The sequence below is a fragment of the Rhopalosiphum padi genome, chromosome 4 (genome assembly GCF_020882245.1).
Source record: "Rhopalosiphum padi isolate XX-2018 chromosome 4, ASM2088224v1, whole genome shotgun sequence".
Classification (NCBI taxonomy): domain Eukaryota; kingdom Metazoa; phylum Arthropoda; class Insecta; order Hemiptera; family Aphididae; genus Rhopalosiphum; species Rhopalosiphum padi.
The window spans coordinates 33,571,498-33,592,278 of NC_083600.1; the positions used below are offsets into that span (position 1 = coordinate 33,571,498).

The 20,781-nt window shown below is 32.6% G+C and overlaps 1 protein-coding gene across 2 annotated transcripts in view; it reads right to left on the bottom strand.

The window, feature by feature from the left end:
- Positions 1 to 1,156: 1,156 nt before the first annotated feature.
- Positions 1,157 to 20,781, bottom strand: part of LOC132931025 (furin-like protease 2) — a 129,035-nt gene continuing 109,410 nt past the window's right edge. The window contains exons 11-20 of one of the 2 annotated variants that reach the window (XM_060997210.1): positions 19,085 to 19,202; positions 14,893 to 15,505; positions 12,474 to 12,646; positions 7,665 to 7,852; positions 7,387 to 7,543; positions 5,969 to 6,240; positions 5,521 to 5,815; positions 4,856 to 5,055; positions 3,834 to 4,300; positions 1,157 to 3,055 (exon numbers count right to left, since the gene is read on the bottom strand). In XM_060997210.1, the coding sequence (XP_060853193.1) occupies positions 2,945 to 3,055; positions 3,834 to 4,300; positions 4,856 to 5,055; positions 5,521 to 5,815; positions 5,969 to 6,240; positions 7,387 to 7,543; positions 7,665 to 7,852; positions 12,474 to 12,646; positions 14,893 to 15,505; positions 19,085 to 19,202 (2,594 nt within the window). In that variant the 3' untranslated portion in view covers positions 1,157 to 2,944. Of the gene's footprint in view, positions 3,056 to 3,833; positions 4,301 to 4,855; positions 5,056 to 5,520; positions 5,819 to 5,968; positions 6,241 to 7,386; positions 7,544 to 7,664; positions 7,853 to 12,473; positions 12,647 to 14,892; positions 15,506 to 19,084; positions 19,203 to 20,781 lie in introns of both variants that reach the window. The other variant, XM_060997209.1, reaches the window with a different exon arrangement.

Below are 20,781 nucleotides of genomic sequence, written 5' to 3' on the forward strand. Positions count from 1 at the left end.
GTATTGATATATGAAATTATTAAGTTGGTAATAATTTATTATCAAACAAATGTAAAAAAAAGATGAATGTTTTAAAATTGCATTCGTTGTTGTTTATATTTTAAATTGTATCGCTTGCCTATATATACTATACGTATAAATGGGTACAGCGTTAAAGTATAGGTACCAGGTGATTAATTTAACGTAAAACACTCAGTGAGAGGTTTGGAGTGATGATTCGGCCTCGCTTTGACTTAAATTATTTGAATAACTGTATAGGAAAGTGGTCCGCCGAGATCCAAGGGCATCCTATATTGGTGCTGATGATTATGACCTCATATTTTTATCATAAATGTCATGTATAGAATAGATTAATGATACAATTTAACTCTTATAAAACGAGTTTTAATCAAGAAAGGTACGTATTTACAACTTACTAGGTAAAAACTAAAAAAAAGTCAAAAATAAATGACATGACTCATGATGAATACGTTTTTGTTAATTAGTAAAAGTACCTTTAAAAGCATTTACCATTATTAAACCATGAGTAATTATTAATTCTTTATATCTTTCGAACCCGTATTTATTTGTATTCAACATAAACTTCGTTTACATCGTTTTTTGAAAGCAATGAATTCAGTATCAGCCAATAGTTTTTTTTTTTGGAAAAAAAATAATGATCATAATTTTTAAAAGTTTGTGCAATACATTTTTGTTGAAAATTATGATTTATAAATTTATAATATTTTAAATAGACTATAGACCATTATATAAAAGTTCTTTTATTATTTTGTTTATAAAACTTTAAACTTGTGCCCAAAGGCATTTAGAATCTTTGGATGGTTGGTATTGTTTCAAAACATTAAGTATTTAAGTAGAGCCGTAGAGGTTTTGGTTTATATTATAAAGTATACATTGTTCTATACTGAGTACTAGCCACTAGGTTTGTTGTTTTCTTTAAGAAATTAAATATTTTAAAACAAAACTAAATTATATCGATGGTGAAATACGTATATGTATACATAATATTATAATTTTACATAGAATTATTTACCAAAAAGGTTTTGTCAAGATATGCACTGTCCAACTTTTAATTTCTACCACCAAAATATAACAGTTGTTCAATATTTTTATAAATATTTTACGTTTCTCATCGCAAAATGTTTGTAAACAAATATTATTTTGATAATTGAATTTATATTTATATAATCTTACAATAATGGTATAATTTATTGGAACATAACAAAAAAAAAAATATATATATTTACATATTACAAACTGAATCACAGACATTTTGAACAGTGTTCGCAAATGATGTGTACGCTTTTAGTTTTCCATAATATGGAATACATATACATTATAGATAATATATAAGATTCATAATTAAGAGTATTTTACTGACGTTCTTATCATAATAACAATTTGACATAATATTTTATGTTTAAAATAAGTAGAAAACGGACGAGTACACAATAACAATAATTATGTTCGTCGATATGCAGGTACATAAACGGTATATAAGCTAAATATTATATATATATAGGTACCTAGGTATGTCGTGTATAGATTATAAATAAATGGTAATAATAATATTGTTTTATTTCATAATATATACCTAATTGTAAAGATCCAACACAACACATAAATTATTTTTGCATTAAGTAGTATATAACTTCCATGGGGGATAAAAACAATAATAATAATAATAATAATAATAATAATAAACTTGGAATACTCTACATAATTGCTATAATTTAATAGGGTTTTTTATTTACACAAATATAGACGGTTAAGCATTACATTTTTAGTTAATTCTTAATTTCTTTTGTTCTTTTTTGTTCATATCGACAGAGAAGTAGTAACAGAAATTATACAATATATTTATCAGTTATCACCATGGCAACGTGCAATAATTCTGTGTTTTTAATTTTAAGTAAGTAATAATAATAATAATTAATCCATTGTGATTGATATAATTATAATTTATAATAACATTATACAAACAAATCAAAATAATAATACTTAGATAAAACACATGGTGATTCTATCCTTAACACATTTTATGTAAATCATTATTATGAGATAGGGCAATTAAAACAAATATAAAATAATACCGTAAGTGGCAAAAAATGTCTTATAGCGTGTACATGGAATGTGAAATTTTCAAGTAGATAAACTTAAATTTATTTATGTTCTGCGTATCGATCGTAACTTATAAGCTTAAATCATTATTAACTTAGAGGTAGGTATAATCTAAAACTTGTGAGGCAATACTAACACAACAAAATGTTTTGATGGACTCGACTCGAGTTAGCATAAATGGTATGCAAAAAAATGTGTATTATAATAATATATTTACGTTTGAATAAAGAAATTTGTTCTGCGTTGAAAAGAGAGCATCGATTTCAAATTAAAATAATAATAATAAAAAAAAAACTAAAAATATAGAATGTAGAAGAAACGTGATTCAAGACTTTAGAAAGTCAAATTACATTATTGAAAAGGAACTCATGCCAAAATTAAAATTAATAACATTATTGTAATGAATTGTTTGTTCTTTTAACAAGCGGCGGAATAACATAACGGAATACAATATCGTCAATATTGAGATTCGGCAAAGACAAGATTAGTAAGATGGAGGAGAAGGAGGAGGAAGAGAAGGGCGACGAAGAAAAGCCGTTGATAAACACTTGGATATTATGTATATAAGGTTTGGCCGTGACAGAGAGTGATTAAATACAAATAGCGAGAAGTCAGAAGACGTATTAAGCACTAATAATAATAATAATAATAATAATAATAATATTATTATTATAATTTTTCTATGTTTGTTGGTTGTTATCTTATGTTTTTTTATGTGTGTTTATAAAATATACATTCCGCCAGACTAAATTGATGATGCACCCGGTCAGATGCCACGTGGACTGGCGTGTTGTTGTCGAGTCAATGGTGCCGAGTGAGCCGGTCACGTTTCGGCGAACAGTGCAGTGCTGCTGTCGTTGTCTTCCAAGTGTATGTCGCCTTGCGGCCGCAATAACTTCACGTAACCCGAATGTTGTCTTTGCTTTCGTTTCACCTACATTACAGACGACAAAAATTACAGTAAGTTAGCGACCATTATTGTGTAGGTATATTGTATAGTACCTATTCGAAGGATTCAGTAGGCCGGGCACTCGCTGGAGTGTTTATTTTATAACAAAATTGAATACGTGATAATCGATTTTTAAAAGTCAAAATATAAAATAGCGTAACTGCGTAAGTACTTAGTATTGGAAAAATCGTAGACGTTCTAAGGAACGCAACCGCAAGATAAAATAAATCTGTCTGTAAAGAGTGGGCGGTGGAGGGGTGGTTGGCGCAGTGGATCGGTTCATCGCGGCTCTTGGGTTAATAATGTATTTACCTATACTTAAATTTTTGTTCATCGCAACGTTTTGGAACGGCGTAAGGACATCGACCAACCGGCGTGTTTCTCTCTGGTTGGCGAGCTACGGAAACTTCTTTTCCCCGGGGCGAACTTGTACAGTTTTGTACATAGTTTCACAGACACATACTCGTTTATCGATAATAACATGAGATTGCGGGCGGAGGGGAGGGCGATCTGGGGAATATCATCTGCATGACCTGAAAAGTTCTTCCCCTCGAAAAAAAAAGAGAAATGCGAAAGAAAATTATGAGAATTTTATTTCGTACGGGCGATTGCGAACTGGTGGCCGAGCTAAACTTCCGAAGACAGTATGGAAATGACGGTGTACGACTCGGAAACTCGGTAAGAGTTCGATATAATTTTGAGCGCGAGCATCTGTGCCGGACTGCGAATATTAATAACGTTTACGGTGACCATCGATACTCACCATTATTACAGACAACACGACCAAGCCGGAAGCGAACATGGCCAAGGCTAAGTAACCGAACAGGGTGGCGTCGGCCTTGATGCCGTTTGGCTGGACGACCGGATCGCGGCGGACGGACACTGCCGCGGCTAAGCTGTCCAGTTCGTTGTCCACCGACGTCCGACGTTTTTCGGCCGGCGTCAAGTTGTGACACTCGCCAGTGTCCGAGTTGCAGCTGCAGCAATCGTCATGCGGACGCGGTCCACAACACGACACGCACTGAGTGTTCTTCCGGTCAAGGTGCAGCGGGAACATGCAGGCTGAACAGCTAAACGGGCCGGGACCGTTGCAAGCGCGACACGACGCGTGGCACGGCTTGCACAGCTGCGTGGGTGGGTCGTAGTACTGAGAACCCGAACACTCCGAGCACAGGCCGTCCTCGAGCATGAAGTGCGGCGGACACGACGTACACTGCAGCGGGCCTTCGCCTGCAAAATGCGACATCGTTATTTATATGTTATGAATATTAAAATATTTGTGTACATTCGTCTTATCGTTCAAATTGTTTATTGTAATAACACAAAAATAGTCGTACGTATTATCAAAATTTTAAAGTGAATTATAGATAAAAATAAACATTTTGAATTTTTTCAAAAAGATTCTGAGCGAAGCGGTAAATGTATTTTTCTATAGACAGTATACATTTTTTTTAATATGTAATCATGTTTATTTTTAAAATCGGCGATACATATTATTATCTTTTGAATTGGCATTTTTTTAATATTTCAGTAAACCATATTATTCCAAATTTGAAAGTGTACCTATAAGAAGTTTAATAATATTATATTATTAGAGTGCTAGAGGAAAATAATTATCGAATTATCGACAATCTATCTAGAATATAATTTGTGAATCGCATTTTTCTTTTTTCGAGTTTTTCAAGTATTGCTGAGGTACAGCGAAACCATTGGATAGAACACACGATACTATAATTATAGTTATTAATTATAACGGGCAGTGACAATCGCAAACGTTTAACTTACCCTTGCAAGTCTTGCAGTAGTGGTGGCATTTCTGACAACCGAAGTCCGACATGAAAAAACCTTGCGGACACTCGGGATGACATTCACCAGCGGCCAACTGCCATCCGCGCGGACAACTGACGCACTGGTCCCTGCGGGGTCCGCTGCACGTCATACAACTCAAATAGCATTTGGCGCACGAGCCCACGTCGCTGTAATATCTGTAAATACATTGTTATATAAGATATTACACGATTAATGGTAAATAAATTGTTCAACGGATCGTGCGGTCTGTCCGTCGTATATACTACAAATGCGGAATTATCCGAAACTCGCGTGATACAACTAAAACGTAGCTAAATACGCGGTGTCTCCCCTCCCATTTGACTACAAGTTACTCACACTTGATTCATGATTGTGTAAAAGTTTTTCATTTTTTAATATTCGATATTTGTACTAAAAAATATAGAACTATTATTGAAAGCGATTAAAAATAATTTAAAATATTTACCTAAAAACTTAATATGATATTAAAACGATGAATTTTTTATTATACTAATGTAGTTTTACAGTTTGTTAAAACTGAATGAATTTTTTGTTTTTATCGACACGTAAAATTTGCAACGTAGTCGTGCATCGCACACCGTACACACACAGTATAATGAATAGTAATATTATATACGTACCCTGGGGCACACGTCGTACGACATTGGCCGGTTTGCAAAAGCAACGGCGAGTGACACATTGTACAGTTGGTGCGCGACACGCATTCGATACACGGATGCGGACACGGTTGGCACGTCGCGTAGTTGCCGAAACGCAAGTCCGGATAGAACCCGGGCGAACACTGTTCCACGCACGAGCCCGGGGCCTGGAACATGGTCGGCGAACGACAAGACAGACAGTTTTCGTTGGAGAAGTCGCTGCAAGTTTCACACGACCCGTGACACTGTTGACACTGCGTTCCGGTCCAAAACTGGCCTGCTTTGGTGATTTTAAGAGATTAAAAAAAAAAAATCAAAACATTGAAGTCTTACGATCGTATTAGTCGACGACCGTTTCTATGCGGCAAGGAGCCCGAAATCAACATATTTTTTTTTATGGCGAACTAAACACGTTTCACCATTTTCTCACCTGATTGACATTGTTGACTGCCGGTTTTTAAGCATCGGCCCTTCTTGTTCAACGTGAAACCCTGGTCGCAGGAGTGACATTCGGTTAAATTGCAAGAGACGCAGCCTACGGGACACTCCAAACATTCGTGACGTTTCTGGTGCGGGTAATAAAAGTCTGGGCATTTTGAATGACACGTGCCTTTGAGTTCGAAATAACCCGACTTGCACGTTATGCATTGGTCGGCATTCGGACCGGTACACGACTCGCATTTGGCATCGCACGACCCACATCTGGAATGATTTTTAAGACACAATTATTAATCACGAAAGCATTTTTGTAAATGCTTACATGCATAATATGATGGCATATGAACAGATGAAAATTAAATTTAATTGCTCACTCATTGTTAAAATAATAGTAGTGTCAAAAACTAATTTATAATAGGAAATATAGGATAATTGCAGGGAAATGCATAATTGTTATTGTATAAAAATTTAACAGTTCGATTACCGATCTGAAAAAATAAAATAAAAACGAGAAGCAGTATTGTAAGAAATACTTTAAATTAAGTTTATTTTAAAGTATTTAAAGGCATAATACATTGATGGTTTGTTAATCGTATTTCAGAATTGCTAAAATAATTTTAAAAAAAATGAAATTTATTGTTATATTATATAAATTATTAAATAAAAGTATAATATTTGTTTAAATAAGTCATTGTTATACTTTGGTATCATTATTTGTTCGAAATATGTTCATTCTCATCCTTACAGGTATATATAAATATTACTCATAACATTATATAGAATAATCTTTGTCATTTCGAAAATACCAATGATAATGGTATTTAAATATTTTGCAATGAAAGTACTTATAAACTTTTACAGAAATACTTTAAAAAACTGAGTTGAGGAGTAGGTATCAGGTCGGTAAATTGCGTTCCCGAAAAAGATCGTAGTTATATACTACATGAATTGCGGCCAGGGTATTTTTGAAACAAGTAAATTGCGCTCGGGATATTCTGTTTATTTTCAGTCGGAAAAACGTTTTAAAGATAAGTAACAATCTACGACGATATAGATAATATGTTATTCACTAATCTAATATTATTATAGCAGTCAGTGTTACATTTTTAAAAAATAAACTACAAACCCTGCAACATTTTTAACCATAAGAATGTTATAATAAAATTATATTACCAGTCCTATTAGTCTGAAAATGGAAAGGAAAATATTGATTTGTAAAAATATCCCTATACGTAATTTACGTATGAATAAAAAATATTTAGACCACAATTTACATATTATTATAAATAACATGTACCTGGGTTGAAATTTACATAATTTGTATAAAATATACCCGGGTTGAACAAAATTAAAAACGAGACGCATTTCCGTGGGTATGTATATAAATATACCTATATAATGTCTTCTTACCGGTAATCGTTGGTCTCGTATGTGTTGACAGGACAGTTTGCGTAACACTGATTATCGTGGAGTACCAGGTGATGTTCACAACTAGTACAATGGTCCGGACGACCTTCGCAGCTCCCACAGTTTGGACCGCAAGCGACGCAAGTGCCTTCTTCCGTATCTATACAAGTGCACAAAAGACGAGACGGGTTAGCAAATCGGCCGCATAGTTTGAATACACATATTAATATATTGTATTGTTGGCCAGACAAATGGTGTCGGGACATGTAGAAAATAATCACTTTCAAAATATCCATCCGGGCATTGTTGCAAGCAAACGGCTAAATCTGTAACCCTCAGGTGAGCGGGGGCGCATGTCAAACAGCTATCTTGTCCGGCTCCGGCACAGGTTTCGCACGACTCGTGGCAGGGCCAGCACACACCACCTTTATTCGGGAAACTGCGGGGTGGACAACGACTGACGCAAGTGCTGAAAACGAACGAAACGATGACGTATTCGTAAACATATTGATAACTATGGAATCTGGATATACTCATGTGAATTAAAATTAAAATAAATATATATTTTTTAAATAGATATATAATCTTTCCGCCGAGAAAAATGCCGTTTCCGTTCTTGATTAAGTGAGGTATATTATAGCAGGGATACACGTTCGGATGGGCATCTGGGACGGGTGTATTTATATTATACTCGAAAGAAATGATAAATGATCACATCTGTAAAACGATTCTTAGTGGTAAGGAACCAAAAAAATGGTTGAGATTTTCTTAAAAACAGGTGTCAGGTGAGCAATAAATTTCGCCGTTTATTGAAATGCGTTATTTTTTAAATTACCAGGAAAATCTAATCATTACTCTCGTCTCTTAGCTCACGAGTTTAATATATTATGTTCAATATCCAACCTAAAGAAACTTTTGGATAATTTTTATTCTTCCAAATAATGTTTTTTTTTTGTATGGGAGAACGAGAAAAAAATATCATTCATTGTAAATAGCTCCCACGCTCCATCCAGAATCTAAAAGCAGACACGACTGTTCGTTACGGAGAAGGACATACGTCATGTGGCAAATAATCAATATTCAATTTGTTTTGTAAATTCAAGAATATATCTTGGTTTTTATTTTTAGAAAAACGTAATAAAACAAAAGGAAAATAGTTACAATAAGAACAATTCTAAAATGTATTTTGAGTAAGTTGTAATCTTGGAAATAAATTATAAATTAATAAGTTATAAAGCACCTATTTGAAAATCACCTTAATGTCAACAGATTTTAATTAATTCAGAATTTCTATGTTCTAAAATAACTCATTACACGTAAATGTATTAATTTATATTTTAATAGTTGCACTATCACGTAGTTTTGGAGTTTAAATTGAAAGGATAAGAATAAATAATATTCTAAATTTTTTAAGAATAATTTGAACTGCATTTTAGAGTTAAGGTTTAAATTTTAAGGGCTAGTATATTGATAAACGGCATTTTATTTAATTTTTTATACAATTATAATTTATTAATATATTATAATAAATAAAAAACGAATAAAGGAAAACGAAGTTTCGAATTGAGTTTTTATTATCTCAAGTACAACTGATTAAATTCAAAACTACTATCAACTATGCAAAACGTAATACTAAAATATTAAATAATCAATTAATTGAGAGTGTTTGAAACAAGAAGTGATTATATTAATGCAAATTAACCAGTAAAATTTCCTTATAGGGAAATCAATTTTTTTATCTGTTAAGAAATCTGAATATTTAAACATTAAAATTTAAAATTCTTCGAGTTTTTTAAGTTCAATCACGTTATAGAAGAAGCAAGTACACTTTATTATATTACACTTGTAATAATAATTTCACAGACTACATTAAAACCAATTTTATTATTAGTTTAAGGGTTGTATGATAACTATTTATTTATATTAGTTTGTTTTGCATTATTTTTATTGACTTTCATTATATTCGGAAATTCAATGAATAATATTAAAATAAAATATGAATAAAAATTACATTATTAAATATGTACGGACCGCGGGGTCGGCACGGAGTAGTATCAATGCAATGTAGGTATATGCATAAACAACGACACATATAGTAGTATATAAAATATATACTATTAAAAAAATATATTTGGATTTTATCCAAAGTTTGTCCTATTAACGTATTTACGTGTGGTTTGTCAAATTTGAAATTTAAATGTGGTCAATTCCACCAAGTTACGATATCAACATTTTTCAAACATGGTTGATAAAAAAAAAAAACCGTTTTTGACCTCAGGATACCATTAGTTTGATATTAATATATAATGTATAATAATATCACGATCATTTTTTCCTTCTCTAGAAGTTTAATAAAAATAATTGGCAAATAAATATACTGAACTCTATGTATGGGTATCATTCCAATTGTTATTATTTTAATAGATAGTATATATATTATGTACATTGTACATACAGCAAAGCTCATTAAAAGTAAATTTGACGTCAAAAGAAATTTTCAGACGAGAGGGACACCGTCAGTTCGATAAATATATTAATAGTAGAATGCGATGCAAAATTTATATTTCGTTTATAATGGTTGTGACGTTGCCTTAAAGTTCAACATTTCAAGACTGAGTATTATACCCAACCCTATGTAAACGCCCACAAACGTATTGAATTTCACGCGCAAAATATATAAAATGTCTAATAACAACGGAGAAAAAATGCACAGCGTAGGAAATAAAATATTTTTTAGAAAAATAATAAATATATAACAAACGCTGCAAGGTAAGTATTAGTACCTATATATAAAACAAAGAATCGGTTTTAAACGGAATATGGCACGCGTATAAACATAATATTGAGATTTCAATAATATGTTATCGAAACACAAAATTTGTTCGGAGACGAATAAACCTTTTCGTCGACACGTATTTCGGTTATATAATGTTTAAATTCCAACAATGTGTACAGTACCTATTGCAGACGCGCAGCCAACAGGATAAATTAGGAGACGACGAGTTGCGAATGAAAAGTTCTGCTGTAGAGATAACAACGGTTGAACAACTGAGAAATCGCATTACGAAAGTCGCAAAACACAAATATACGCCGCGCCGCACGCACGAAACACAGTAATAATAGTGTTCCAAACACGGTTATGTTCATTAATACAACTTTGCATAGCTTTCGGAGGTGACCATGTAGAACATTTAATGTGAAGGTAATGCATGAAATTTAAAACTTTCTACTTAGTTATTTATTTATTATTATTTTTTCCCCTTTTTCGATTTTTTTTTTTTTACTTCGCAAGTTTTTTGTTTTTTTTTTTTTTATAAATTTGGGATTGACAGCTCCCTAAAAGTTTATTTATATTTTAGTTATAAAATTGTTCGGATAACATATTTTTTATTTTAAAATACTCTCACAACTTTTCATTTTATCCATTTATTTACACATTATATATTTATATTTATATAATATATATATATATATAGGTGCCCACAACATAACATTTTCAAAGTTCTCTAATTCTATAGTGGTGTTTGTTTTTTTTGAAATGCGAATGTTTAAAATATTTACTACACTACGGCCAACTTATAGAAATAGTATATGTGCTTCTATTTTCCGTTCGAAATATAGTTAAAATCGCGTATGCGTGCGTTGTACCATTGTATATATATATATTTTATTATAGCCGTTAGGTGCGCATACCTAACTTTGTTTAATGCCAATGATCGAATTTTGTTTATTATTATTTCACGGGGGTTGCATGGCAAAAATACATTGCCGTAACAGTGTAACACTATAATAATACGTACAAGCAAGCGTAAAACCAGCGCGTCTGTTTTATTGTGTTTACGAGTTTACCTCCATTCCAGTAGGGTTTTTTGCGTGGTCGTATTTATATATATATATATATATATTTATATATACGGTATAAAAATGTGTTTACTTTGTTTGTTTGTAAGAGAATGCATAAAATATAAACCTTAAAAGATGACTGAATATTATGGACATTTCTTCTTTAATATTGAACTGAAAACATATAGCTACACTATATAGAGATATAATTTATACGTATATATATGTGTGTGTATTAAAGAGTAAAGTTCACGTTTTAATAAAAACTATAGGTAGGTAGGTAGGCACATAACTTACAAAGACGATGTGGTTAATATTGTGATTCATGATCGGTTTAATAATATGTTTTATACTCGCGATGAATGATTGAGAGTATTAAATAAATAAAATAAGTTGCGTCGCGTATAATATGTAAAGGTCAATCGCGTGATACTATAGCGCGATTTCAATGGATTCATTATGAGAATAATTTATACGGTACGTTTCTATCGCGATTTGAATTCGCTTTTATTCAACATATTGTTTATTCGGTCGTCGAAACCAAATGACTAGCAGAATGATCATAAATAATTATTTCTAAGTGTTGAGGAACTAAATTTCTCTCCGTGTATTATACAAGAACGCAGGCGTCTATATACATAATATATAACACGCACAGGTATATAACTCGATTACAACATTACGGCATCGGTGTTACACGACAAATCGGTTAGCACGACCGAATTCATGACATTTATTCACGTGTATAGGTACACACCGTTGAAATTATTTCAATATTTCTTCGCATATACGGCAGATATAAAATATGATCGCACGTGGCGAGATCAACGATTATTATTGATTTTTGACGGTTCCTTGGATAGTAATCGATAATAATCATTGCGGGCACCCGCTGATGCATGCACCTTGTATTATAATTCCATGTCGTTAAATAACCGTTACAGCTATACCGAATTAGCACATATACAAATACCGAACGTCGTGTAATAATATTATATTGTTGTCATAAACGTTACGTCACATTGTCGTGTCGGCGCGTATACACTCGTGATACGATAATAATATATTCTCATAAAATATGAAAATACAATATTTCACGTTTGTTGTTAAGCAGAAAACGCCCATCCGCCAGTTGGTTTACATGACATTTAAACAATATAATAATATTATTATATATGCATTACAATAATACAACTATCCACGGCAATATATAATATGATAACGTAGATATATGTTTATAGTCTTACTTGTCGAGCTTAAAGTTTCGGCAGCCGACGCACTGCGTGGGACCTTTGCCGTAACATCCAAAAGCGTCGCACTCGGGGTCGCAATCGTGCAAAATCGTCTGTCCGTCGATCGGCCTTTCGGCGGGGGTGGTCTGCGAGTTCGAACGCGTGCTGGTGAGCGACGTGACTGACGTCTGCACATTTATAACATATAAAACAAACACACAAAACAATGCGCAACATTAGTCGTTATGTATGTATATTACACGGCTGCAGATGTGTATACAATACTGCAATTTCAGAGAAATTTCACCGAAAATGTATCAAGAAAAAAAGAAAAACAATGGGTTTTTCATTAGGTAACGGAAGTTGGCGTATGTTTTTGTTGTTTTTGCGCACACAGAGATCAATTGCAATTGCAATAAAATGAAAATAAAAAAAAGAAGGTCTTTGAGGAATCAAATGTCATTTAATCCACGCGAGGATTCTTCGGATCGGCTTCTCGTCGCCGTCGGGGGGTCGTTAATACAAAAGTTATTGATCCCGAGCTTAAGGAGAAGTGCGTTACGTCAGTGTTTTCAAAATGGGAACGTGGGTGCGGACGATGGCAGAGTAACTGTTGGGAATGAATGAGATAATTTGAGACGTTTGGAATTATTTCTACGTTTTACATAATAAAAGAGGTTAAGTGTATTGTGTGTATGTGTGGGGAAAGGGGAGGAGGATATACTGGAATAACGAACGATCAGGATAAGTATATAGACGAATATTCGTCAGGTTTAACCTCGATTTTATCGCTTGACTTCGACACTTTTAAAGTGTTTTTTTCAAAAAGAATGTCGAAATGAGGAAATAGAGTTGAACATTTATCGTATGTATTATTTTTTTACGATATGTACGTCATACGCGTCATGCAATATCATTATTATTATTTATCAGCACTCGTATGTCACGAAAACGTATCGAGGGTGTTATATTATTAATTATTTTAGTATAATGTATTACGTAGGCTGTAGGCGATAATATAATGTTTGTTTATAATACTTTAAATTATAACAACCTAGTTAATTAATTTCAGAACCGAGCGTATGTATCCTCCAAACAAAAATATTCGAATAGAGTGATATGTATATAATACGTATTACTTCACTGTCTTAACATTTAAACATGTAGAACAGAATACACTGTATTTGAGTAAATTAAATCGAGTAGGTATGGAAAAAAATAATTTCTTCTTCCAGCAGAACCCCCTTTATGGTCTTATAAATTATCGATTAGGTTGATGAATAAATTCGTCACAAGAACCGCACAGTCCGTTTGTAAAGTCAATATAGGTCTGTATATTTATGTCACGGGTGTTTTATATTAAAAAGTATCTTTTTTAATAAATTGCACAAGAGAAAAATAACAAATTGAAACTTCCGATATTACTTATAAGTTTTTTTGGATTATAAGACTGTTATTTTAAAGCTCCGTTAACCGGTGGTGCACATTTTGTATATTTTACCTTAAATTTGATAAACTGTTAAAACAAATATTTTATAAAAAGGCCACGCATGAGTGAGTATTACGTGTGTAGTGGTGAAATTTGTTTTTATCACATTATTGTTTATATAGCTATCTATCATTTCCCGGGGATCGAGCGCTAGAGTAGGATGTATAAAGTCATCTATATTATTTGCAGGTTCCACGAAGAAATAGACAGTTTCATACGCTAAATAGCCATTATTTGGAATTTAGAATTTATTGTAGGTATTTACATGATTTATAATATGGGTAGGTATTTGGAAAATCCGAGGAACACTTTGTAGGTGTAAACATGTAAAATGCGCTGTATGACGAGTTTTCAGTATAATATACTGTAATGTAAAAATTCTGTAAGTATTATCGACATAAACCTAATGATATAGTAGGTATACAAAATTAAGTTCGTTCATTAGCCGACGACAAATATACATGAATATTTTTTGTAACGTGACCATAATGCGGAAATGTGCTCGATGTTGCTGTATAATTTTGTTTGCGATACACTCGATTCCAGTATTCCAATGTGCTCATCAATATTTTCGAAAATTAATAAAAAAACAAAACGTTTCCGTATATTAATCAAGCGATTAATAGACGTTATATCCACTGATGGTTTGATGAAATATTTATTTTTGCACACAAATTTTTTGATTCTCATTTTGATTGTAATCGCTCTGATTAAAATGTTAAAATCCATTAGGCAAATCCACGGTGGCAGTTAGAAATTCCGAAAAATTATTTTCGTCAAATCAGTGCAAATTACATTCTTACACTATTTTCGACTACCTACGATGGCACAAATTACACACCCTCATTATGGTGTAAATCACAAGCTCCTCCTAATCGTACGATTCTCAACGAGCAATTTTTAGAGCGTGTTTGGAATCGTGAGCAAAAATCGGAGATATCTCACCTCGATGTCACTGCCGGCGGCGAACACGTCGGGCAGGTTGCGGAAACCGGCGTGCGACAATATTTCGGCGATGTACGAGTGGTCTATGGACGGGGAGCCGGACACTTGTCCGTTGCCGCCGCCGAGCTGAGAGTACGGGAAACCGGCGGTGGAGGCCTTGGGCGGCTGCGGCTGGAGCAGCAGTTGCTGTGATATGGCGAACGGCGGCGATGGTTGCGAGTGCGGCGTCCGCAGTCGTATCGGGTTGGTGGCCGTCCCGTAGAATATCAGCTGCCACTTCTTGAGTATGCCGGGCTGGTTGACGTGACGGTTGCCGCCGTTGTGCACGGTCATCGTCCACGTGCCGTCCACCCTTTCGCCCCAGAAGTGCACGGACAGGAACGGCCAATCGTCGAAGTTGGAGCTGACCACGTCCCGCGGCCGTTCGAACAGTAGCGTGGACGTGGTGCCCAGTGGCGAGGTGAGGTCGATGCGCAGGTTGCCGCGCGGGAAGAACCGCAACGATATCTTGCACTGCACGTGCTCGGCGAATCGCACCTCGTTCAGGCTGCCCACGCACCCGCCAACCTCCATGGTAACGGTCATCGTGCTGCCCGGAGTCGGGTCGATTTGCCTGCAAACATTAATTAAAATATATAATACATGTATGGTGTGTACGCATAAGGTTTATAGCCAATACGATACTACGGTCACCGGATATAGTATATAATTATAATTTAGTGCATTACAAATTGATAAAAGGTACATTCAAATCTCAAATATTCAGTTATCATGTATTATATAATGCGACTGGCTGGTCCTCGTGAATTTACTCCTTCTTAAACTCAGTACTGCAGATTTTTAACACAGTCGTTTGGGTAGTTTTTTGATCAAATATAAAATGCGGGTCTAAAATTATACTCAATCACGTATAATAGTAATAACTATTTTATTTTCTGTAACAAAATGGCAACCCTATACAAACGAAATACCACAAACCCCCCTGTGAGCCCCTCTTAAAAATTTAAAAATTGGAATTGCGATGCACATTCTTGGGTTTATACAGCTTATTTATCTATACGACTGTGAATTGCCTACGCATACACACACAAACATCGCTTTTTTATAGATTTACTACAATGTTGTCTACTTCCCGATGTTACATTTTAATAATATGTATATAAAACATATCTTGTTGAATACAGTTTTAGTGCTTAACAATATTTTCACAGTCACAATTATTGTACGTATACCTATTTAGAGAACACCACAAGCTATAAAAAAATTATGTTTGAACGAATCGAATCGATTTTATTTAATTTGAAATGCATAAAATAACCTAAATAACCCTATACCCGGTACAACATCTATAAACCTCATGTCGGTAGAACGAAACTAAAGGGATTCTATATAGGATTCATTTTTCATTTTTTTTAAAGGGATTATTCGACTTTAAATAGTAACTCTGTTAAAGAGCTTCATTGAATTTGATTCTGGGTGATGACTGCAGATGACTGAAAGTGTATAAATGTGAATAAATATTATTAAATTGTAGGCCAGTGGTTCTTAGACCTTTTGTGTTGCGCACAGTCCTGTTCAAATATACGTTTGGAAGCCGCCAGAGTTTATTAATTAATAATAAATTACGATTAAAATATTTGGTTTGACAGGGTATAAAAAAGCAGGTAGAATAACAAAAGCCCGTAAGCAAATACAACTCAAACATTAAAATTGAAAAACGAACTGAACATAAATATTGGGTGTAACACCATATGATATGCGTACATATAGCTGTTATACCGTTGGTATGACAAAATATTTTTCAAACAATTCTTTTACGAATTTTTTTATATAGACGATAGATGTAATACACGCATATTATATTAATTACCAAATTAATTTCAATAAATCAAAGATTTAACGATAGACTTATGAAAGAAAATTACATATTTTACTGAAGAATTTAAATTCTTGAAACACCGATCTTGAGGTTTAGAAAATCTTTGAACACTATAATTTTAAAATAACTGAATTATAACTATCAGAAAGATAAAAAAAATATACTAAATTAAAAATGATATTAAATTGTTTTACACTTGTATATATATGGCTGGACAAATTTCGAATATATATAACTTGACGGGAATTCATGATATGCCAGGGAAAGATTGAATGCTTAGAATATCAACAATTTCATGAGAAATAACTAAGTATTATTTATTAACCATTGTGTTAATTCATGACGTACTTATTTCAATTAGATATTTAATTGTTTTTTTAATGATATGTTTTTTAAATATTTTTTTTTTTAGAAAAAATGCGTTGATCTTTAACTTCTAGGGTGGTTTTTAGTAGAATATTGTATCCAGTTGGTACTTTGGCGGATTCAAAAGTAAATTTTTAGGATATTGGATATTTAAATAAAAAATAACGCTTCTAGTTATTTTATACTTCTATAGTGATCCAACAAATATTATTCATAGGAACTTTTTGTAGTATATAAGTTATTGTGTATATTAATATTTATTATACAAAATACAATTTTCAAAATATTTAAATTCTTAATTTAATTTACCATATAACTAATCGGAAAATAAATTAATAATAGAAATGAAAATATATAATAAAATATCCTTAGAAATATAGGCTGACTGCTTAATTAAAACACACACACATATAGATAATTTTTATTAGAATTTTACTGTATTATTTGTGATACTATAATTTAAATAGGTTCTCTAGATTCCTATTGAATTTGATTAAACTTTTGTCAAAATATGCAACGATGGTATTGTACATTTGTATTCCATTAAAGAAGAATTGTATATGTATCGTGATGTGTGTATAGCCTTTAGATGTGATGATAAAATATTAAGTTAAAACGTGACAAAAATTTGAAATCAATTGATAACTGGTAAATATTAATATTTAAATGACGCTTATCACAGCAGTTATACCACAATACCACAGAATAATAATAGTTATTCAGTGAGTACAAGTAGTCATAGTGTTGTAGCTTCATTCTATCATAAAAATTAAATACATCATACCCAAGGCCCAATACATTCTTTGAAAAGAATTTCTTACCTATCAACTTAAACATCCGGTTGAAGAATAATAATAGTTAAATTATATAATTGTATTGGTATGATTCACATTTATTTGAGTTGTACTTGTATATTTATTTATTTATTTCGGCATGAATGCCGTTACTCTATTACAATAAAATATGTTTTTTCAAACATAATTATTTTAACTTAAAATTTGTATTTAAGTAATTAAATTATGTATTTATTATTTTAGAAAAGAATAACATCAAAATATACGTTTTAATTTTTTATGTTCCCGTGAACGATTTCGTCATTTCAGTAACCCTATGAAAATGTCCCATTTATGAAACGCCATTTTTAATGTTTTAAAATAGAATTCTACACCGAGCCGATATCAAGCTCAAATGCGCCTTTTCGTATCGACTGTTGATATTGCGGCGTCCCCAAGTTCATTATGTTACTAAACATACGCACGTCAACGACCATGATATTATAAATCGTCTTAAAGTTTCGTATAGAAAATAAAACAATTTAGGTACCTATATCCTCTTACAGCAGGTTTACGCACGGGCGGTCGATTATAATTCATATGGATAATATAACATATAATAATTATATATTGCACGTAAGCACCTCCACAAAGTTCGTATTATATATAATAAATATTATACTTAATATGTGTACCGTTCGGTCACGGACGAGATGCTGACGTTAAATTATACATCATCGGGGTTCCTCGGGGAAATAAACACTTTTTTTCTTTTATCGTACGCTCCGAGAACAAGTCGGTCTCTCTCCTCGATTTTATTTATATTTTGTTTTTTAGCGACTGCTGCGAGCGCACGTTTCACACACACAGGAGTGTGTAGCTAATATACACCCTATATATATATAAATATATATATTATATGCATACATGTATAATATACATTGTATATATATATACATAATTTATATAAATATTATTATAAACACACACGCCCATCGCTATCGTTTATGTTTCTTATCTTCGCGGTGGTGCGTATAGTATCTACGTAGTTGTATAATGCATGTATAATATTAATAATATTATATAGGTTAAGTACTACGATATTGCGTCGAACCGAATAACAACAAAACGGCAAGGTAAAAAAATATAAAAAAACAATATCGGGTATACCCACCTTTCTTCAGCGATCTCTTGGGACTTGCATATGTGTTGTGGTGGCACCGTCGTCCACTGTTCGGCCAATGACACCATACCGCCCGCGTCCATCAGACCGTACCCGAATTTGTGACTCACTATAAAAATAAGCAAAAACAAAAACGATATAATACAAATAATATATGTCTACTATATTACGGACAATACATAATAATATACACGAGTATATTTACGTCATACATTTATTTTACGCGAGCAGGTACCTACATACCTATAAGTATATATGTCTCATTAATGTATAATGTATGCGACGCACATGTCCAACATGTTACGAACAGGCTTAGGGTTAATTGCATTCGATTCGGTTCGCGGTTTGCGGATCCCGTGAAACGTCACAGCAGCTAAATAGAATTTATTTTTTATTTTACGTTTGTGGGTTTTTGAACGTCCATAAAATCATGGCGATGGACACGAACTGTTTGAATATAAAATATGCGGTTTTTTTTTAATTTTTTTTTTTTTTTTTAATAATTGAAACGTATACGAGCAGCAATCGATTTCAATATTTTTATATTGTTTTCCATCGGGTAAAAAAAAAATGATTTTCAGTAATATTGGTACTATTATTATTATTATTATATCTGTTGGAATGTAATGTGTCCAATGCCTTATTGTATACGGTCGCACTGTCGCAGTGTTACTACGTGTGAACGACATCATTCGAGTTCGAACAATCTGTACAAACACTACAACAAACACTTCGCGGAAACGAGCAAATTAATGATCCATCTCAAAATCAATTATGAGGTTGAAATAAATATAGGAAATTGGAAAAGTAGACGTGCTGTCTTAAACAAATACGCATTTGTTCATAAAACTGTAAATTATATTGACTCAAAAACTGTAACCCACATACAAAAATTAAATGTCGCTGACGAATAGTGCAATAGACAGACACACACGCACGCACGCACACACACACACACACACACACACACACACACACACACACACACACACACACACACACACACACACATTATATATACATATATGCTACTTGACAATAGAGTAAACGAATAACATTTACCTACTACCCCTACCAGAGAGACAATTTAAAAAAAAAATAATAGAGATTTTTATCTATATCCATGGATATTATTCTCTATGACTATAATATAGTTTCATTGAAGAAAACTGGGTCATAAGATTTTATTTATACTTTCTCGATATAAGACACACTATTGACCGCGTTTTAGTTTTTCCGAGAAATTAATCGATTAGCATATAAAAACTTTAATCTGTGAATTCAGAATTACTCATATACTAAATACAATTATTCTTATAAGACGGTATAAATAATTCATCAGAACACACATGCGGATAGAAAATACAGATTATGTTAAAGTGGAAACAAATCGTAGGGGGAACTATATAGATACTAAAAATGTATAAGCGTTGGTATATACTATTTAAATATTTATAATACATAACATATTATATTAATTAAAATTTATCTAATAACCAAGCAAATAAAATATTAATTGATTTTAATGTTAGGAAAATATTAAATTTCTATGATTATACATAAGTATTCATGAAATAGCAATAAAATATATAATTTAAATATGAGAACTTAGGCATTTCATCTTTATTATAATAATATAGTATAAACAGTTAAGAATATATTAATCTATTTTGATCGATTATTGACTT